Here is a 23,413-nt window from a genome sequence, read left to right as displayed (position 1 = left end):
TTTGTTTGCGCCTAATGATAATGGGGTGATTAAATAATAACCAGGGCGACCACCAAACCGGTACGAGTATTTCCCACGGGTTCTCTCTTGAGGTACCACACTGCCATAGAAACTGCCGTTAGCGCGATCTAAATATTTTATTTCGTGCCACAATAAAGTCATACCGGTGTTACTTAAAATTTTGTAAACACCCAAAGTTAATATATACTTGAAACAAAAGATATTGGTCAAGCAGTGATCCGTTCAAAAGAATGCTAAGATATATATAGGGTTTATCGAAAAATGCTTCGGTAAATTTGTTGTTCACTCGAAACCATCCACTTCATTTTCCAATGAGTTATGTTCAGTTGTATGTGTTAATACTATTTTTGTTTTACCCAAGCACTAGTGGTGCGTTTTTTAACACCATTGTTCTTGATAATGGAAACTACAATGTTTCCCACAACTACAGTGAGTCTACAGACACTTTTGAATTTTTGGTAGAAGTTCGTGCCACAGGTTGGGTCGGGTTTGGTTTCGCTTTGAATGCTCCTAACAACATGGAGAACTACGACGTGGCAGTTGGAGGAGTTCCAAGTGATAGATCAGGTTATATACGGGTATGTGAAACCAGATAAACAGCATTTTGCCTTTTTAGCGCTCTTGTGCAAATTCAAAGTGTACTTGGTGTTTGTTAATGAATACTACGAGCTCTGGATACTGAATGGTGTTTTGAATACTGTTCGAGTTTATTTACTTGTCAATAGTACGCTTGGACCCAAGTTATATGTCGTGCTTAGTCTCGTGTCGAATGTGAGTCAATTCTGGCAAAAATTACGCGAGCCAACCGGTCAACCACACAAGCAACAAGCAACAGAGTTCGCTTTGAGATCGAAATAGACAAAACTTCGAATAGATGGCACGTAAAAAAAGATATGATAAAATTGAAATCTTTTGGTAATCAAAGATCACAAAAGAACAGTAAAGGGGTGAACTGTTGGGAATCGTAGGTATCCAGTGTTCAAAACCTTAATTCAAGCGGAAAAATTCCTTAAAAATTACCAACAACCACGCTTGAAAGCCTCTATTAGTTTACAGGTGACAGTTTGTGACGTGCATTTAAATTACGATGTTTATGTATCTAGTGGTGAAATGTCGGCTCGCGACAACGGTTGACATTAAATTGATTTCTTGAACTATTTTCCGTTAATTATTTTTCTTGAAAAAAAAATCGTAATATTTACAAGATAGCCAGCCTCTATTTCATTATTACAGATTCAATATCGCCACAGTTTGCTTAACTCAACTATCATTGATGCATACGTTTAAAGCTGTAGAGGGTTGTTTCTTTTACCTATCCACGTAGCAATGGCTGTGCGTCAGTGTGTAACATGTTTGCCAAGTCATGATGCGGTTGCAATTGGTATAAAAAAATGCCGGAACCTGGATTACTAGACCATGGACTTTATGATATTCGGACGTCATACATTTACGTAACATATTTGAAGCACTCAATCTGAAGGACCTTAATTATTCTACGTTCAGTTAGGTTTGAGAAAATTCAGAAAACGTTTATCTTAAGTTTGCCACCACAGCCAGTACAGTAGGAAAAGAGTCAAAAATTAAACAATAAACAACAATTATAACCCTTACATTTTGCTCTTTAAATTGGTACGCTCGTCAGGCAATAATGTTATCAATGCTTTGTTAACACAATATTTTGTTCAGTAACGAGCTTTTATTTTCACTAGATATGCAGAGATCACCTGTCCTTTTACTATAGACCCGATAGAGCCTTAGTTGTTAATAAACAAAACTGTCTGCAAAAATTCGGTTAATTTCTTTCATCGGGAGCCTCATATAACAATATTATCAACAACAAAAAGAATAATATTTTAGAGCCGTTTTTAGTTCTCGGCTTACCAAATTTGCATTATTAATGCCAAAGGCTGAAATAAAAAGAAAGACTAATACTTAGGCAAGGTATAAAAGCAATTAAAGCGATCTCTACTCTTAGCGGATTAGAACATGCGATGACTTTGTGCTCATGTCAAATGAAACTCTTTTATCAGTTATCTTTCTCAAGCTTCTTTGTCATTTGTAAATTGGTTCTTAGATCAAGATTTTCAGATTCTTTGCTAATAACTTCTTAACACTAGGACTACCTAACTGTCGGTTATAAAAGTCCACGGCTGGATTCTCAGCAGGACTGGAAGTTGACCAGCGCAACAGAAGAGGATGGTGTCACCACGTTAAGGTTTTATCGCAGGCGAAACACCATGGACCAGCAAAATGATGTTGTTGTCCAGGTAAGACATGGTCGTGAAACAAGAACAGTAACATTCATTGTACATGTCTTCACACTTGAACCAGAAGACTATTTATTAAACCAAAGCACAAATTAAACAAATGTTGATTGTTCACTGAGATGGATTCGACAACGCGAAGCCAAATAAAATGTCGTCAGTCTAATTATAATGTACTGATATTGATTTGCCAAGCTCCATACCGTAAGAGAACGTGTTTGAAATGTTTTGGTGTCACTTACAAAAATGATTATGGGACTCAGTTGATGCTTCTTTTCGCTCATTTGTCAGTTTCGTTTAATCTCATTTCCAGAAAGGAGCGCCAATTTTCCTCATATGGGCTTATCAGGATTCAATTGATGCTCAAATTGCCCTGAATTCATTTCACAATCAAAATAAAGGGTATAAACAAGTGACGCTCATTCCTGATGATTCAAACACACCAGCAATTACATTTGCATCATCAGCACCAGTTACGGTGACATCAACAGTAACAGAGACTCCAGCTCCAACAGAAGGTGGGTTTATTTAAGGTGGCCGAATATAGTTTTTTAGTGTACAGGTGTTAGAAGACGTCATTTGAAAACTATGTACTTCTGGACGCCCAAAATTGGTATGGTGTAAGACTAACTAAAACGGAATGTATTTTCGTACGTCTTGCTGAGCAAAGTACCGTTTCCATGGCAACGCAGCGAGCTATTAAACGTCCATAAATAGTAGGTTTCCTCTATTTTTAGAAAATGTTCTCATTAGATTTTTTCCCTTTTTTTGTATCCAGAAAAACTCACAAAACAGTGATACAGTTGCACTACTTTCATGTAATTTTAACAGAGAGATCTCATGTAAATATTAATTTTGCATTTTAATGTCTTGTGAAGATACCCTCTGTTAGATTTAGGTTTCTCTTTGTAGGCGAGTTATGCTTTTAGGGAACTATTTTCATGCCAAATGTCACGAAATTCTAATAAGCGGTTCCTTAGAAAACAGATCATTTCCACGAAAACAACCAGTCACAATTTTTTGGTCAAATGCGCATACGTGGAATTGATTGGGTTTCATGGCAAAGATGAAAAGCATGAAAGGTCTTAGTGAATGACTTTTTGCTAAGAAAGAAAAGAAATAGAGTCCAGAAACGGGAAACTTAGTTATTTAGGATCAAAACTTAACTTTATTATCCATTTCATATGGAATTGAGGGATCACTTTATCAACTGCCATATTTGCGTAGCACAACCCTAGCGCGCGCTTAATAGCATCACTAACAGAATCTGTAAAGCGTGCGCAAACTGTGTTCGGCCACCTTAATCTTTCTTTTTTGTTGTTTCTATGTTTCTTTCTTTCTTTCTTTCTTTCTTTCTTTTATGCTTTTGGCATTTCATTGTTTGGTTGTTTTCTCTCCTTCTCTCTTCCTCTTTTACTTTATTCAAACTTTTAAACCAAAAGGTTGAAATAAGAAGACGAATAAATACACAAGAGAAAGAAAATACTTTAACGAAAGCGACCCATTTGTTGTTGAGTTAGAAAGGTAAATTAAATGCAAGAATGAAGGGGTTTCGAAATAGTTTTGAGGGACCACATCTCACTTTTTCAACCAGCTTTTAGGTAGTCTTCTTCTTATTTGTTTTGGATTGAGACTTGTCAAGAATAATATTTTGGTGAAATCTACATTGCCATGACGACGTTAAACAAAAACCTTCGAAACAAGTAACTTGGAGCCTTTGTGCGATCCAGATTTGAATATGAAAAGCGACCACCAAATTCTTTAACTAGTGCAAATTTCTATCCAGTTAAAGAAAGTGAGGTATGGGGCCGGGAAATTAAGGCAGCGTTAAAAATTATGAAAATTCTAAATATGGCAGACCACAGTGACAAGACTTTGAGAGATCTTTTACCAATCTGGATCAGTAAAATACTTAAGATCAGTCTTTTCGTATAGAATTTTTAAATTATATATTAATGTGACAGATCAAGTCAATTTTAAAATTTAATTCGAAAACATGAAGCCTATAATTAAGGGAAAGTTGGAAGATTGTGCACAGTGTTGATTTTAGCTAGTTGGAGCGAACTAAGTCAACAACGTGTAACTTTAAAACGTTTTAAAATTGCTATTTCACAGTCCCGGTTCGTCCAGCCCACTTTGCAAACTTAGTTTCTCTCGATGGTGGAAAATACAAAGCTTCTTGGATGTTCAATAGCAGTACGGATACCTTACACTTTATGGTGGAGGTGAGAGCCACGGGGTGGATTGGGTTTGGTTTTGCAACTCAAGCTCCGACCATCCCATATATGCTAGGATACGACGTGGCCGTTGGTGGAGTAGCAAGTGGATCAGGATACTTGAGGGTAAATGTTTTTCTTTGTACATTTTTGACAGATACGTTTAATGTAATTAGATTGTGCATTGTTGTTGGGTTTTCGTTCTGTTACATCATTCTAGTTTCTTTCAACCATTAATAAATAACCCATAGTGTCTTCAAGAAGACAAGATAATCATGGGTAGACGAGGGCATCCCATGACGTCATAATGTATGTAACCGCCATATTGGGACAACCATCTTGGAATTTTTATCGCGAAAAAAAAGAGCGAAAATGAAGTAAAACGATGAAGGATTGCTAAAATATACTAGAAAAGTAAAAATAGCACAAAAACACGTGCAAAACAGCGAATTTTACACAAACAACTCAACATTTTTATTTAAAATGCCATATAATTTGACAAACATTTGCACGTCGAAAACAACCAAGGAAAAAACACGAAGGAAAAAGGATATTAAAATAATGCAAATAAACTTCCTTTTTTTGGGAGGAGGGGGGTGTAGATGGTGCATTTTTGCTCATTTTGTCAGCAGTACAGGCGATGTATAATTTTTTATTATATTTTGGGATAGTCCACTTTACTTCTGAACCCCTAGCCCTTCACGTTAAACCTAAGCTTAAATCATGCTACCCTGACACGTTTGTAGATCTTTCGCTGAAAAAATAAATGGTAAACGGCCTGGCGTTTACTATTAAGCAATAAATGCAATAGTTGTGAGGTTTTGTAACCAGCCATCGATCAAGGAGCTTAGTCCCTCTCGGCTAACACCTATCACCTCGGCTATTACCAACCCGCGATCAACCAGATCTCAACACTGCACACTAAATCGTTTTCCACTTGTACGCCTTACTGCGTTCAGCTCGTTACAGACGCATTCTTTTAGGGCAAACTCGGAAAAAGAAAATCCGAGTTCTCCTAACAGGAGACGAACCTTCTGATTGCTAGTTCGTATGCTCTACCACTGTACCACTACTGTACAAGAGACTCTTCAAGCAGGAAGCTGGGCCATTATGCTAGGTTTATGTAATAAACATCCTACATACTGCTAGGATTTGAATGTCGATGATAGCAAATGGCTAATAAAAGGCCAAATCTAGGGACGGATTTTGTTTGGTGGTTCTACTGCAACTGTATTTCAGTTCTCAGTCAGTAACACAGGCATATCCTTTTGTAATCTGTAATTCGGTTCTCAATTCCCAGAGCAAAAGAAAACAAACATGTAATGTCAAGTCTTAATTTTTTTTTCTCATGTGACTAACTACGTTTTTTTTATCTAGCCAGGACTACCTTACCATCGGAAACAGACTACCACGAGTAGATTCTCAGAAAAACATGTAATGTCAAGGTTTAATAATTCTTTACTCGTGTTACTAACTACGTTCTTTTTATCCAACCAGGACTACATAACCATCGGCAACAGGTTACCACGAGTGGATTCTCAGCAGGACTGGAGGTTGATTTACTCCGGAGAAGAGAACGGTGTCACGACGCTAAGGTTTTATCGCAAGCGTAGCACCAACGACCAACAAAACGATGTTGTTATTCAGGTAAATTTATGAAACGCAGAAGCGCAAGCCCACTGACAAGAATAACGCCATTTCCTGTCTATTTAATTAGAGCATGCGCTAACTACCCTATACTACGCTGGGTATTTTTTTAGTCAAATGTGGCCAAAAAGTTTCTCCTCCTTAGGGTTTTGTGGTAGCAACCTCAAACTTTGCAACTAGACAAAACAATATTTTCTCTACAACTTGTCCGATTCGGATTTTTGAATTTCATTTTTCTAACGGTAAAATGACGTCATCAATTTGGCGGGAAATGTTTTTTTTGGAGCTACGACACAGTTGTTCCTAACATAAAAAACAACATGAAATGAGAATAACAAATCTGAAAAAAAATTTGGAATACCTCATTGGAGTCAAGAGTTATGGGAAGTTAAGCGTTCAATTTAAGGCTATTTTTAGTAACAAAATGGCGGAAAATTCAAACTTCACAAGCCCAAAACTTTTGATTCAGTTTAGATATTTCAAATCTTTTTTCAGTTTTGTAATCCTTAAGGTATGTTTATTTAAAAAAATGTGATTGACCATGTCGAAGCTCTAAAAAAAATTTCGCGCCAAATTGAGATTCGTACAATAAAACCCTAAGGAGAAGAAACTTCTTGGCCGAATTTGACTAAAAAAATCCCCAGCGTGACACTACACCAAAAAATAGATAAAATTAAGGGTACATTCTTTTGGAACAATTGGTATTTCGGTTGAGGAATAATAGAATACAGAGAAATCAGATCCTAAAAGAAGTAGCGTAATTCCGTATATTCCCTTTTAACTGAAAACCTACCCGGCAAAAGAACCAAATTCTCTTATTCTATGTAAACTGTGAATGAACGGAACACTATTTTTTTTATCCCCGAAAACAGAAAAGGTCCCAAAAACACATCTATTTTCTATTGCGTGTATTCCTATTCCGAAACAATCCCAAAAGAACATGTCCAAATTTTAGAGTAAAAGCAGCATTGCAATGGGGACTGTTTTTTTCACCAGGATGGGCTCATCATGCGAAAGTGCTAGTACTAAAATGTTAATTTACATCTTGAGGTTAATTTGCGTATGTTTAAGAGAACTTTTATTAAACCAAAGCACAAATTAAACAAATGTTGATTGTTCACTGGGATGGATTCGACAACGCGAAGCCAAATAAAATGTCGTCAGTCTAATGTACTGATGTTGATTTGCCAAGCTCCATACCGTAAGAGAACGTGTTTGAAATGTTTTGGTGTCACTTACAAAAATGGTTATTGGACTCAGTTGATGCTTCTTTTCGCTCATTTGTCAGTTTCATTTAATCTTATTTCGAGAAAGGAGCGCCAATTTTCCTCATATGGGCTTATCAGGATTCAATTGATGCTCAAATTGCCCTGAATTCATTCCACAATCAAAATAAAGGGTATAAACAAGTGACGCTCATTCCTGATGATTCAAACACACCAGCAATTACATTTGCATCATCAGCACCAGTTACGGTGACATCGACAGAGACTCCAGCTCCAACAGAAGGTGGGTTTATTTAAGGTAGCCGAATATAGTTTTTTAGTGTACAAGTGTTAGAAGACGTCATTTGAAAACTTTGTACTTCTGGACGCCCGAAATTGGTATGGTGTAAGACTAACTAAAACAGAATGTATTTTCGTACGTCTTGTTGAGCAAAGTACCGTTTCCATGGCAACGGAGCGAGCTATTAAACGTCCATAAATAGTAGGTTTCCTCTATTTTTAGAAAATGTTCTCATTAGATTTTTTCCCTTTTTTTGTATCCAGAAAAACTCACAAACACTGACACAGTTGCACTACTTTCATGTAATTTTAACAGAGAGATCTCCTGTAAATATTAATTTTGCATTTTAATGTCATGTGAAGATACCCTCTGTTAGATTTAGGTTTCTCTTTGTAGGCGAGTTACGCTTTTAGGGAACTATTTTCATGCCAAATGTCAAGAAATTCTAATGAGTGGTTCCTTAGAAAACAGTTCATTTCCACGAAAACAACCAGTCACAATTTTTTTGGTCAAATGCGCATACGTGGAATTGATTGGGTTTCATGGCAAAGATGAAAAGCATGCAAAAGGTCTTAGTGAATGACTTTTTGCTAAGAAAGAAAAGAAATAGCGTCCAGAAACGAGAAACTTAGTTATTTAGGATCAAAACTTAACTTTATTATCCATTTCATATGGAATTGAGGGATCACTTTATCAACTGCCATATTTGCGTAGCACAACCCTAGCGCGCGCTTAATAGCATCACTAACAGAATCTGTAAAGCGTGCGCAAACTGTGTTCGGCCACCTTAATCTTTCTTTTTTGTTGTTTCCATGTTTCTTTCTTTCTTTCTTTCTTTCTTTCTTTCTTTTTTTCTTTCTTTCTTTCTTTCTTTCTTTCTTTCATGCTTTTGTCATTTCCTTGTTTGTTTGTTTGTTTTCTCTCCTTCTCTCTTCCTCTTTTACTTTATTCAAACTTTTAAACCAAAAGGTTGAAATAAGAAGACAAATAAATACACAAGAGAAAGAAAATACTTTAACGAAAGCGACCCATTTGTTGTTGAGTTGGAAAGGTAAATTAAATGCAAGAATGAAGGGGTTTCGAAATAGTTTTGAGGGACCACATCTCACTTTTTCAACCAGCTTTTAGGTAGTCTTCTTCTTATTTGTTTTGGATTGAGACTTGTCAAGAATAATATTTTAGTGAAATCAACATTGCCATGACGACGTTAAACAAAAACCTTCGAAACAAGTAACTTGGAGCCTTTGTGCGATCCAGATTTGAATATGAAAAGCGACCACCAAATTCTTTAACTAGTGCAAATTTTTAGCCAGTTAAAGAAAATGAGGTATGGGGCCGGGAAATTAAGGCAGCGTTAAAAATTATGAAAATTCTAAATATGGCAGACCACAGTGATAAGACTTTGAGAGATCTTTTGCCAATCTGGATCAGTAAAATACTTAAGATCAGTCTTGCCGTCTAGAATTTTTAAATTATATATTAATGTTACAGATCAAGTCAATTTTAAAATTTAATTCGAAAACATGAAGCCTATAATTAAGGGAAAGTTGGAAGATTGTACACAGTGTTGATTGTACACGTGTAACTTTAAAACGTTTTAAAATTGCTATTTCACAGTCCCGGTTCGTCCAGCCCACTTTGCAAACTTAGTTTCTCTCGATGGTGGAAAATACAAAGCTTCTTGGATGTTCAGTAGCAGTACGGATACCTTACACTTTATGGTGGAGGTGAGAGCCACGGGGTGGATTGGGTTTGGTTTTGCAACTCAAGCTCCGACCATCCCATATATGCTAGGATACGACGTGGCCGTTGGTGGAGTAGAAAGTGGATCAGGATACTTGAGGGTAAATGTTTTCCTTTGTACATTTTTGACAGATACGTTTAATGTAATTAGATTGTGCATTGTTGTTGGGTTTTCGTTCTGTTACATCATTCTAGTTTCTTTCAACCATTAATAAATCACCCATAGTGTCTTCAAGAAGACAAGATAGTCATGGGTAGACGAGGGCATCCCATGACGTCATAATGTATGTAACCGCCATATTGGGACAACCATCTTTGAATTGTTATCGCGAAAAAATAGAGCAAAAATGAAGTAAAAGGATGAAGGATTGCTAAAATATACTAGAAAAGTAAAAATAGCACAAAAACACGTGCAAAACAGCGAATTTTACACAAACATCTCAACATTTTTATTTAGAAAGCAGCATAGTTTGACAAACATTGGCACATCGAAAACAACCAAGGAAAAAACACGAAGGAAAAAGGATATTAAAGTAATACAAATAAACTTCCTTTTTTGGGAGGGGGGGGGGGGGGTAGATGGTGTATTTTTGCTCATTTTGTCAGCAGTACAGGCGATGTATAATTTTTTTTTATATTTTGGGATAGTCCATATTGCTTTTGAGCCCCTAGCCCTTCAAGTTAAACCTAAGCTTAAATCATGCTACCCTGACACGTTTGTAGATCTTTCGCTGAAAAAATAAATGGTAAACGGCCTGGCGTTTACTATTAAGCAATAAATGCAATAATTGTGAGGTTTTGTAACCAGCCATCGATCAAGGAGCTTAGTCCCTCTCGGCTAATACCTATCACCTCGGTTATTACCAACCCGCGATCAACCAGAACTTAACACTGCACACTAAATCGTTTCCCACTTGTACGCCTTACTGCGCTCAAGAAAATTAAGGCATGGGTCTCTAGTTAATTACTCAAAAAAGCAAGGGGGTGGTCAATCTTCTGAACATTTAGCCATAACGTCGTAAGACTTTCGCAGCATAATATGCTTAAAAAATTTCAACATATTGACCGATACAACTTATGCAAATTAGGTCACGTGACCTGTTTCGGCCGAAACATTTATGAAAACATATGGGGAAAAATGGCACCACTTTTTATTGCCTCCTGAAGGCTGCCGGTAGTTTTAAAACTTTGCCACTGTTAGGCACCCAATTTCTGTGCTCGGGCTTTTTGAAAATTTCTTTAATTTTGAAAATAAACGGCATTTTTTACTAGTGCCCAGTCCTTCCAAAGTAAAATTAGCCGTTTATTTTTATTTATATTTAAAAAGGCCCGGCCACAGAAATGAAGTTCCTAACAGTGGTAAAGTTTTAAAACTACAGGCAGCCCCCAGGAGGCAATAAAAAGTGGTGCCATTTTTGCTCAAAAGTTTTCGTGAATTTTGCATCCGTAAAAGGTCACGTGACCTAATTTATATAAGTTGTGTATGTCAATATGTTTACATTTGTAAGCATATGATGTTGCCAAAGTCTCACGACTTTACGGCTAAATTTTCAGAAGATTGACCACCCCCTTGTTTTTTTGAGTAAATAACTAGAGACCCATGCCTTAAGAGTGCCTGACTGTAACTTTCGAGAATCGCTGGCCAAGCTTGAAAAATCGAAACTCCTGATAATTTGCCTGAAGTTTACTTTTGGGGAACTATCTTCGAAAATATTATTTGAATGTTCTGGAAATTTTTAGTTTTCGAGAATTTTGGAGAAAACGAAATAACGGGTTTTGCCTCATTAATTATGCAAAAATCTCACTCAAAATTAGCCAAGTTCAATACGCTTGTGTTGAAACAGTACGCAACGCTAGAAAGCGAGGTCGGTTTTGAATAAGAGCATAACTCACCTACTTTCTATCAATGGGACCTATGTAAACTTTTGTAGAACTTTGGAGGGTTTTATGGCTCTTTGAAAAATTGACATTTTGAGGACTTCGCGATGAGGCGAAAATTGAGTAAGTTTGAAGGTTTAAAATGCATCTTGGTATGTCAGGTATCGACTCGAGAGGAACATTGTGATAAAGCTTGGGTCTTCGTCTTTAATAATACGAAATAAAAAATCTGGGCAATCAATGCACGCGCTGACGAAAACCAAAGTTAGCGAGGCTTCGTTAACAAATTTGCATAATTCGCAACTGTTGAGAAAATGCTATGTTGTGGCGACTCGGTGAAAACATTGACCCAGGCTATTTTCAAATGGTTATTTTACCCCACATTGCATTTGTCTGTTTCTCTTTCTTGTTTAATAACGTGGTAGAAAAGGTCTGGAAAAAAATGCGTGATCGGAAAAGAAAATATTCGTCAAATTATGGTGGGAAATTTGCATAATTGCAAATCTTCCAATAAATCTGTGTGCAAAGGAATCTGATTGGGAAGGTTTCGTTAAGAGACCATTTGACCGAAACACCCCACATAAAAGGAGTCAAAACAACGTTTAAAAATTCGATTTTAACCAATTATTGTCGAATCTTAACCTTTAAATTAATAGTGCCAAGCTGATACTCGCTATTGCGTTATCTGCGTCACGTCAGTAGCTGTCGATAAGTCTTAGAATATGATGCCCACAAACCAACTTGTGCTGCGAAATTGTCAATTACAACAACTAGAAAAAAGACCTTTAGTTACTGGCATATGAGTGGTTTTGATAAAAATAAAACGTTCACATAACACTTGAATCACGTTTAAAAGATACATGCTTGTCAAATGAGATGCGAAAGTTGGACATAGGGTCGGTCAAAGTGAATATTTTTAATTAAATCAAGTTTGTTTACTGGAATGCATGCTTTTTCAAATAGCTAGTCCAACCTTCTTCAGTGGCCTTCCAAATAATGATCACTCAGAATTGGGTCAGTCAAAAAAACTCTCTGTTCGTGTTGTTTGATACTGTACCTTCGCAAGTGACTAAAAAACAATGTCAGCTGGCACGCCATATTTTAACGTAATTACTGGTATGAACTATCACACATGCACGGATACACGCTTCAAAAGCTGTGTGCCAATTTCCGTTTAACAAAATAATAACCTACCTACAGATTGGCTGTAGGGCATGCATTTATCTTTGTCGAATGTCAACAACAGAAACACGAGTATCTCAGTGACACTGTATACACGCAATGTCTACTGCATACATCTCAGGTAGCCGAAGCTCTATGACCTTTGTTTGACCTTTATATTTTGATGTCACGATGAGTGTTACGCAATGGCGTAAATCATTACGGTTTGTATGGGAATTTACGAACGTGTTTTGGAGTCGAAAATAAAGGGCATAAATTGAACAAAAATTGCTTACCTTGTCTCCTTGATCTCTTGCCAGTGTTTGTGCGCCATATTTTGGCCATTTTAGATTCCAGTGGGCATTTAAAGGTTTGCTGAAAATTTTCCTCTCTCTATGCGATATCCCACTATAGATATATATCCCCAAAATCGTGGTCAGTTTGATAGCAATAGTATTCTTTGAAATAAATTGCAACGTTAACAAGGCGGTCATAATAAAACACGAGTCGCAAACGAAGAACTGCGGACCACGGGGTGGGCATAAAGTTCGTATTAAGATAGGAGGACTATGGACTACGGACTATGGACTGACTGCACGCCCTACAGTTTACATTGGCTGTAGGGCATGCATTTATCTTTGTCGAATGTCAACAACAGAAACACGGGTATCTCAGTGACACTGTATACACGAAATGTCTACTGCATACATGTCTATGTACGACATCTAGATGATTGTGCACGTGGGCTCATTGGCTGATCAGGATCATGATCACCAAACATCCTTTTGCGTTTTCACCATATCGAACCCTGAGATAAATGCTTCAAACTAAAATAACAGCTCTCTTGAGCGCGTATTAAAAATCCAGCTGTTTTGCTGAGATAAAGCAAGATTTATGTTTGCACTGTCGATCCCTACTATTTTATTCCAAGTCCTTGTTTTGCTTCTAAAAAAAAACAATAAAGGGACAAAAACAACTACCAAAACTTGATTTGATACATATTAAACTTACTGAGAATGAATACAAGAACGATATGATTTTCAGACTTCTTTTAAACCCAGTCCTTTAAACCCAGTCCGTAGTCCGTAGTCCGTAGTCCGTGGTCCGTAGTCCGAAGTCCTCCACTTACTTTAGTTTCTCTTTTATACCTAGTCCGTGGTCCGCAGTCCTTTGTCCGCGACTCAGACTTTATACTGACCTCATTGTTGACGTTGCAACGAAAACTATTGCTACTAAAGTGACTCACCTTTTGGGGACATATATAGCAGGATATAGAGCGAGAAAAATGTTCAGCAAACCTTTAAATGCCCACTGGAATCGTACTAAAATGGCCAAAATATGGCGCACAAACACTGGCAAGAGATCAAGGAGACAAGGTAAGCAATTTTTGTTCAATTTATGCCCTTTATTTTCGACTCCAAAACACGTTCGTAAATTCCCAAACAAACCGTAATGATTTACGCCATTGCGTAACACTCATCGTGACATCAAAATATAAAGGTCAAACAAAGGCCATAGAGCTTCGGCTACCTGAGATATATGCAGTAGACATTGCGTGTATACAGTGTCACTGAGATACTCGTGTTTCTGTTGTTGACATTCGACAAAGATAAATGCATGCCCTACAGCCAATCTGTAGGTAGGTTATTATTTTGTTAAACAGAAATTGGCACACAGGTTTTAAAGCGTGTATCCGTGCATGTGTGATATTTCATACCAGTAATTACGTTAAAATATGGCGTGCCAGCTGACATTGTTTTTCAGTCACTTGCGAAGGTACAGTATCAAACAACACGAACAGAGAGTTTTTTTGACTGACCCAATTCTGAGTGATCATTATTTGGAAGGCCACTGAAGAAGGTTGGACTAGCTATTTGAAAAAGCATGCATTCCAGTAAACAAACTTGATTTAATTAAAAATATTCACTTTGACCGACCCTATGTCCAACTTTCGCATCTCATTTGACAAGCATGTATCTTTTAAACGTGATTCAAGTGTCATGTGAACGTTTTATTTTTATCAAAACCACTCATATGCCAGTAACTAAAGGTCTTTTTTCTAGTTGTTGTAATTGACAATTTCGCAGCACAAGTTGGTTTGTGGGCATCATATTCTAAGACTTATCGACAGCTACTGACGTGACGCAGATAACGCAATAGCGAGTATCAGTTTTTGCACCATTAATTTAAAGGTTATGATTCGACAATAATTGGTTAAAATCGAATTATTAAACGTTGTTTTGACTCCTTTTATGTGGGGTGTTTCGGTCAAATGGTCTCTTAACGAAACCTTCCCAATCAGATTCCTTTGCACACAGATTTATTGGAAGATTTACAATTATGCAAATTTCCCACCATAATTTGACGAATATTTTCTTTTCCGATCACGCATTTTTTTCCAGACCTTTTCTACCACGTTATTAAACAAGAAAGAGAAACAGACAAATGCAATGTGGGGTAAAATAACCATTTGAAAATAGCCTGGGTCAATGTTTTCACCGAGTCGCCACAACATAGCATTTTCTCAACAGTTGCGAATTATGCAAATTTGTTAACGAAGCCTCGCTAACTTTGGTTTTCGTCAGCGCGTGCATTGATTGCCCAGATTTTTTATTTCGTATTATTAAAGACGAAGACCCAAGCTTTATCACAATGTTCCTCTCGAGTCGATACCTGACATACCAAGATGCATTTTAAACCTTCAAACTTACTCAATTTTCGCCTCATCGCGAAGTCCTCAAAATGTCAATTTTTCAAAGAGCCATAAAACCCTCCAAAGTTCTACAAAAGTTTACATAGGTCCCATTGATAGAAAGTAGGTGAGTTATGCTCTTATTCAAAACCGACCTCGCTTTCTAGCGTTGCGTACTGTTTCAACACAAGCGTATTGAACTTGGCTAATTTTGAGTGAGATTTTTGCATAATTAATGAGGCAAAACCCGTTATTTCGTTTTCTCCAAAATTCTCGAAAACTAAAAATTTCCAGAACATTCAAATAATATTTTCGAAGATAGTTCCCCAAAAGTAAACTTCAGGCAAATTATCAGGAGTTTCGATTTTTCAAGCTTGGCCAGCGATTCTCGAAAGTTACAGTCAGGCACTCTTAATTTTCTTGAGCGTTCAGCTCGTTACAGACGCATTCTTTTAGGGCAAACTCGGAAAAAGAAAATCCGAGTTCTCCTAACAGGAGACGAACCTTCTGATTGCTAGTTCGTATGCTCTACCACTGTACCACTACTGTACAAGAGACTCTTCAAGCAGGAAGCTGGGCCATTATGCTAGGTTTATGTAATAAACATCCTACATACTGCTAGGATTTGAATGTCGATGATAGCAAATGGCTAAAAAAAAGCCAAATCCAGGGACGGATTTTGTTTGGTGGTTCTACTGCAGCTGTATTTCAGTTCTCTGTCAGTGACACAGGCGTATCCTTTTGTAATCTGTAATTCGGTTCTCAATTCCCAGAGCAAAAGATAACAAACATCTAATGTCAACTGAGTTGTAATATTTTTTACTCATGTGACTACCATCGGAAACAGATTACCACGAGCAGATTCTCAGACAAACATGTAATGTCAAGGTTTAATAATTCTCTACTCACGTTACTAACTACGTTCTTTTTATCCAACCAGGACTACATAACCATCGGCAACAGGTTACCACGAGTGGATTCTCAGAAGGACTGGAGGTTGATTTACTCCGGAGAAGAGAACGGTGTCACGACGCTAAGGTTTTATCGCAAGCGTAGCACCAACGACCAACAAAACGATGTTGTTATTCAGGTAAATTTATGAAACGCAGAAGCGCAAGCCCACTGACAAGAATAACGCCATTTCCTGTCTATTTAATTAGAGCATGCGCTAACCACCCTAAACACTACACAAAAAAATAGATAAAATTAAGGGTACATTCTTTTGGAACAATTGGTATTTCGGTTGAGGAATAATAGAATACAGAGAAATCAGATCCTAAAAGAAGTAGTGCAATTCCGTATATTCCCTTTTAACTGGAAACCTACCAAAAGAACAAAATTCTCTTATTCTATGTAAACTGTGAATGAACGGAACACTATTCTTTTTATCCCCGAAAACAGAAAGGGTCCCAAAAACACATTTATTGTCTATTGCGTGTATTCCTATTCCGAAACAATCCCAAAAGAACATGTCCAAATTTTAGAGTAAAAGCAGCATTGTAATGGGGACTGTTTTTTTCACCAGGATGGGCTCATCATGCGAAAGTGCTAGTACTAAAATGTTAATTTACATCTTGAGGTTAATTTGCGTATGTTTAAGAGAACTTTTAAAAGGGAACTAGTGATTAGCATACTTCAACGAATGTTGTAAACTTAATTTATTCTTTCACCCCTGGGAGGTATGCGACAAATATTGTTGAGGGGAGACTCCGTCCCGTTTATGTTGGCAGTTGCCCATTGTTGCAAACGACTAACAAGTTCAACATCTACTTACAATAAGCTTTAAAATGTCTTAAATTTCTTTAGGCCAGCGGCTAGACGCTGTCTAAAGGTAGTCTAAGCGGATAAACTTTGTTTAAGTAACCAAAACCACGAGCAAATACCCTACTAGGAAAGAGCTGCTTTACAGAATGTGCACCACGACTTTCCTTAACCACGGTTTAAACTTCGTTTAATTCAAATAAACGCACCTACGTGTAGGATATGACTATTAAATCCTGCCTACAAAATTATGCAATGTTTTGATATTCAGGCTTTCGTTCTATCTGTGAGACCCTATACTTCATGAATCAGTTTTTTTGTTTTTTTAATCCGATTTTTTAGGCAGGGATGTCAATTTTCCTAATATGGGCTTATCAAGATAACATTGACGCGCAACAAAGCCTGAATGCATTCCACAATCAGCATCGAGGTTACCAGCTAGTAACACTCATTCCTGCTGAAACACGGAGACCGCAGACAAAGTCATCTGCACCATCAACGGCGGCGGGGGGAGTAACAACGATAGTGACACCAACACCAAGAAAGGAAACGATGAATTCGTCGTCAATAGTGACAGCAACGCCAACAACGGAAGAGATGATATCCTTGTCAATAAAAACAGCAACACCAACAATGGCACCGTCGCTGACATCAACTCCATCTCCAGCTTCGACAACAGGTACATTGTTTATTTTCTCCTTTTATTTTGTTTGTTTGTCTGTTTTCGTCCTTCTTTTTCTCGTGGCATCTCTCTCCATCTCAAATCTGGTAGCGTTGTAGAAAATTTGGTGTTGAACTATAACTTTTGTTATCTGCGGCAAATTTAATAAAACGTTTACGTTCGTAACCAATTGCAACAAAATGGGCTCTTGTTGTCACACCCTCATGTAGAAAAAAAGTTTAACAAACATTGTTAGAAGTCTTCGACGATGACTGTTGAACTTGTTTTTGAACTTCTCGTTGAGTTTCCTTTGCTGCGTGTATGTCAAACCACTTAGCCCAGCTTGTAAACTAGAAGAGTAAGAGGTTATTCATTGAATTCACCCTGGGATCCTCCTGTTAATTAAACGTGTTTGATAGTGGATTTCAACTAACTTAATGTTCCTGCAAATATTCAACTTGACCTTTCATTCGATCAAGATAATATAGCTAACTAGACACAGCTCCTACTATGGAGACCTGTATTAGTACAAGTAGATCTTGGAGGGTGAATGCCAAACTGGGCCCAGTTGTTCAAAGCCCGATTATATACTTATTACAGTTATTATAATAACTAATCAATGAAGACTCTTCAAAAGTATTTTTATTCCTCAGTTTGGACGTACTTTTCTTTACCACTTGCTTAAAGTAAGCTTTTGCTAACAGTTTTAATAAGCAAGATGAAAACCTCTGTAAATTTGTAATTGGGGATTAGCACTAATCAGCTTTCGAACAACCGGACCCAGGTGTTTAATAAAAATAATTTCGGTGTTTTTCTGCAGTAGTTCCACAGTTTATTCATGCTTATGACGATAATCGATTCCTTTTGTCATGGGAATTTGATGACCAGGCTGACAAGATGCTTTATCACTTGAGAGTGAAGACAACTGGTTGGGCTGGATTTGGTTTTGCTGAGAAAGCTCCCAACAACATGGTGGACTATGACGTAATTGTTGCCGGGTATAGCAATGGCCAAGGATATTTATGGGTGAGTTGCTGTTTCAGCAGTGATTTTCCGCCAAAGTAAAGTAGAGGGCTATTCAGAGGTGCGTTCCATTGAGTATGTGCTTTAGACTGAGAAACACGGAATCCAACAATTAACAGTGATTGAAACAGATCTCGCTCTGCCGGCTGGAGTCTTGAAGCCAATGTACACTACTTGATAAATTCTAAGTACTTATATACGTCAGTAGATTTTATGTCAACAACTGCTTGTGCAGATATGACTGAACAACTGATTGGTGGAGAACAGTACAGTCAATTTTCATTCCAGAATATGCAGTCAATCTTTTCGGATATCGATGTCGTGGCCGTAGAAAGTGCATCATCTGAAAGATCAAAATCGTTAATACTGAAATAGGTGTTCGCTTCATTTGTATGTTGCAATAAAGGTTGCAATGAAGGTAGCCTAAACCTAACGTTAATTGTACGTAAATTGTTGTTTGAAACCAGGAGAACTCTTGCGGGAAACGATTATCCAGGGTTGTTTTTTTTTTATGTTATCTTTATTAACCCCATTAACTGTCTGTTCCCCAGGACTTTAAAACTACAGGACGCACGCTGCCTGCCCTTGACGAAAGCCAGGATTACAAACTTCTCAATACATCTGAAGTCGATGGCTACACAGAGCTGATGTTTGAGAGACGAACTGACACTAAAGATACCAACGATCTAGCTTTTACGGTAAGCATATGTCTTCAGTATAAGTAATTCACAGAGGCGTAATGTTACTCCCCCGCTGAGACTCCAGATTCGGATTTCTTGGGCTCCATCGCTATATGCTTTCATATGCGTTATCAATTTATTTGACTGTTCGGGTCTTTTTTTTTTTGTCTTTTTCGCCCCAGCTTTTTGTAAATCTATTTGCACTGATACGGATTCAATCCACTTCTCGGTGTTTGGAAATCGGAGGAGACACTCTTCCACGTGTTTAATTGATATTTGACATAAATACAGCTAGTTTGCATTTCCCCCGATGCACAACATTCCTAGCGCGTTTTGAAACTCTACTGGACAAAAGTTACCTTACTCAATATAAAAAACAATCGGCTTATCGATTTAGTCAAATAAAATGGTAAATGTTGCCCAAACAGCCTAACACCGTAAACGAATAGCGTATTTTAAGGTGGGCCAATCGTTCTGGAGTTTTTCTCATCCGGTCAAATTGGATATTCAATTCAGATTTTCAGCCAGGATTCTCGATAAACAGAAAGCGATACCAAAACCACCATGTTCGGTTTCCCTCCCCACAAGCACAACTATACTATTTTTTATGTGGCTGATTTTATTTTTTTCTGGTTTTGTTGCAGCCCGGCGGAGAAGTGAATATAATTTGGGCCTATAGCGCTTCGGACGCCAATGACCCAGGAACCTTTCCTGTACATTCTAAACAGGGATGGAGTAGCGATAAATTTGTCATGGTAACAGAGCAGCCTATTCCAACAGATCCTTCAGCGGCGTCCACTCTGTGTTCAGGCATCTATGGGATTGTTACTCTAACCATAACATTGCTAAATGTTTTCCTGTTGTAAATCTAAGAAACTGTCATTTGGGACACGTAGTTGACTGAGAAATAGAAAGGATTACTTTTTTTTACAGTCAAACGGAGGACTTTTAGAACAAACTTGTTCTCAGTCAGTAGATCTCAAATCCCTTAAATCTTAAGACATTTACGGCAAAAGCCAAATCTAAATGCTGGATGACTCCAGCGGAAACCCGAAAGCGGTTTAAGAGAACGCATTGGCAAGATGGTGGCTGTATTAAACTTGTGATACCTGTCAAACGAATGTACAATACGACCAAATAAACGCTCTTTCGGCGGCAGAAATTATCGTAACTGAGGTGGATTAGACAGGAGAATTCCATGATTTTATTCGTGGTAGATCAGTTCTGAATAAAATGATCGACCACCCTTTTTTTTTAAAAGATAGTTCATGAATATGCTTTTCGCTCATTCGCTTGATAATACATACTCCGATTTTGAAATGTGTTTACCTCAAAATTATCACTACGTTTGTAATGTTTTTACATCAGGGCATAGACTTTTTTTTACTGTAGCGTCCTTCTTAATATAAACCCAGATCGTTTAACTCTGAGCCATTACCTCTATAAAACCTCGATTTCTTTGGGGGATTTCCTGGCATTAAGTAGACAAAGTATAGCTCTACTGCAATAAATAGAATAAAGAATTTTTAACTTTACTCTCGTGTATTTATGTGCAATTCCTTCTGTGGCGTATGTAGCTTTCAAAAACTCATTAATAATTCATAAGCCCATTGACCTATCAAATGGTCGATAAAACATCACGTGCAGTGGTTTTAAAACCCGATAAAACCTCTTCCTTATTAGTATGCGGTGTTAAATGTTTTTCTCGCATGTTAATTTCCAACGTACACAAAAGCATCATTGTTATGAACTCTCTTGACACACGCTTTTCCAGGAATGTTTTTGAAACCGTTCAAAAACCTCGCAGCACGTGTTTTATCGGGTCTAAAACTACTTGGCTGCGCCTCGTGGTTAAAAAAAAAAACAAAAACGATACAAAACTGCTGCTCGTGTTTTAAACATTACATATAGGGGCTTTTGTAATGTATACTGAGAGGTCGGCTGGCTCTGTACCTGGCGGTCACTTTACTTGAATGTGGCTTTTGATGAATACCTTACGTACCAAAAATCAAGTATACGCTAGTGCAAGGGACTGTATGCAGGATATATCCCTTTTACTCGGGCCCTGAATTTACCATTTATTTAAACACGATGAGAAAAATGTAGCAGAGCTGACGTAGTCGTGTGTTACAATATAAAAGAGTTAAAAAATGTCACTAAAATACCATTAAAAGCTTACAATATCAACAACAATAAAATCCCTACAAAGAAAACTTCTAAAAATATTTATATCTAATTACAAGGATCCAGTTCGAATTTATTGTTCGTTCTTGGAACTGGACACAGGCGACAGTCTGTATCCAATTTTCAGGACTACCCAGACACTTTATCCACAATTTAGCTCTACGCTAATTTGTCTACTCATCCACAAATTTCAACGATCCTTCTTAACGATCTGGGCTGAGTTGCTCGAAGCATGGTTAGCGCTAACCATTGGTTAAGAGGTATTAAAACCTATAGGTTGTCATGGTATTTAACCTGGGTTAGCGCCAACCATGCTTCGAGCAACTGGTCCTTGGGCATCAAACGTTTAACAGGTAATTTCGGTATAAAAGAGGACTGTCCTGACCATTTTCACCTTCAGTTGTCAATCAGCCATCAGAGCGTAAACAACTGACAAACAACATGCATCGTTTTCTACTTACCCTTACCGGTAAAATGGACTTAATTCGGAATAAACCCCGTTAACCGAATTAGAAATCGATGCCTTACATTACTAAGGTGGTATTATGAAATTTGAAGCATATTTTTTCAGTGGACGCTCAAGTCAACAACGTGCCACGACTGGACGGCGTCTAAATTTCCATTTCACGTTCACCAAGATGTGGCAGGAAGTAGGGGCCTACCCTTTTATTACGCAACTACAGTCTCGTACCAATGCAGTGGCGGAACCAACCTCGTTGCCAGGGTCTCTCCTCTTCGTGTGAAGAAGAGACACCCTCAGAACGAGGTTGTGACGAAACGAAAGAACAAGCCAAACAAACAACGGATGGCCTTGTGAGTAAATTTTACAGTATGAATAAATGGTGTTATTAATAATGAATGAACAAACAAGGAATGAGCGACGAACAAAGGAAGACAAATTAATGAGCGGACAAAGGGGTTAAGAAATTTACTATTAAATTACTATATTTTCGTTCCTTATTATTTCCTTGTTTCTGATAAACGTTGTAGCTGTAAAAGTACGATTAAAAAGTAAAGCTAATTCATTTATACACAGTTAAATTTAAAGCTAGAAGCTCGTGGGGCCCTGTTATCAAAAAAATATTACAAGCAGAATAGAAACTCCTTAAAAATCCCAACAGGTAGGGAGGTTTACCAACTGGCTATTTACAAAGTGTGGCCGAGGATTTGAAGAGGGGACTACACCCGAAACAGAGAGGGCACTCGAACCTAGGGTCTCCAGATTACCAGTCCGAGTCTCTAACCACTCGACCACGCCACCTCCCCTGTAAATGCTCAGCCCTGAGAAAGGCAGTATTATCCCGGCTTCCCCTTAATTTTGTTTTCTGATGTAAAGACGAGCTCATAACCAGTTGGTTTGGTGTAGATGGCAAGACACTAGCCTCGTTCATTTTTGTATGGTTTATCATTGGCCCGAATTCTTCGTCTTGGCAATCAATCAATCAATCGTTATTTACTTATTTCATGTCAAGTTTACAACAACCTTTACTATGAATTATAGCAAATCTGATACAGGCAAATGGATTCAGAAGGAAGTAAGCCTTGTAAGATGAATGATGATATACCAGAAACCAACCGCATAGCGCTGATCAGTCCTTTCTTAAATAAACTTGTTGCAGCAAGTAAACATTTTCGCCGACTCGCTTTGTAGAAATACGTCTAGCTCTTATATTACAAACCAGGCATCTTTGTTTGCGCCTAATGATAATGGGGTGATTAAATAATAACCAGGGCGACCACCAAACCGGTACGAGTATTTCCCACGGGTTCTCTCTTGAGGAACCACACTGCCATAGAAACTGCCGTTAGCGCGATCTAAATATTTTATTTCGTGCCGTAATAAAGTCATACCGGTGTTACTTAAAATTTTGTAAACACCCAAAGTTAAAACTTGAAACAAAAGATATTGGTCAAGCAGTGATCCGTTCAAAAGAATGCTAAGATATATATAGGGTTTATCGAAAAATGCTTCGGTA

The 23,413-nt window shown here is 37.7% G+C and overlaps 1 protein-coding gene across 1 annotated transcript in view; it reads left to right on the top strand.

The window, feature by feature from the left end:
- Window positions 1-332: 332 nt before the first annotated feature.
- Window positions 333-23,413, top strand: part of LOC146468883 (uncharacterized) — a 38,108-nt gene continuing 15,027 nt past the window's right edge. Inside the window, exons 1-12 of the mRNA XM_085124092.1 lie at window positions 333-599; window positions 2,139-2,288; window positions 2,599-2,803; window positions 4,401-4,627; window positions 5,999-6,148; window positions 7,459-7,657; window positions 9,272-9,498; window positions 16,069-16,218; window positions 17,232-17,568; window positions 18,371-18,576; window positions 19,125-19,271; window positions 19,898-20,429. Coding sequence (XP_084980218.1) covers window positions 333-599; window positions 2,139-2,288; window positions 2,599-2,803; window positions 4,401-4,627; window positions 5,999-6,148; window positions 7,459-7,657; window positions 9,272-9,498; window positions 16,069-16,218; window positions 17,232-17,568; window positions 18,371-18,576; window positions 19,125-19,271; window positions 19,898-20,119 — 2,487 coding nt within the window. The 3' untranslated portion in view covers window positions 20,120-20,429. The remainder of the gene's footprint in view (window positions 600-2,138; window positions 2,289-2,598; window positions 2,804-4,400; window positions 4,628-5,998; window positions 6,149-7,458; window positions 7,658-9,271; window positions 9,499-16,068; window positions 16,219-17,231; window positions 17,569-18,370; window positions 18,577-19,124; window positions 19,272-19,897; window positions 20,430-23,413) is intronic.

The sequence above is a fragment of the Pavona decussata genome, unplaced genomic scaffold (assembly GCF_977016875.1).
Source record: "Pavona decussata unplaced genomic scaffold, jaPavDecu1.1 SCAFFOLD_128, whole genome shotgun sequence".
In the NCBI taxonomy this organism is placed as follows: domain Eukaryota; kingdom Metazoa; phylum Cnidaria; class Anthozoa; order Scleractinia; family Agariciidae; genus Pavona; species Pavona decussata.
Note: the sequence above shows the minus strand (reverse complement) of the source record. Positions and strands in the feature narration are given on the sequence as shown.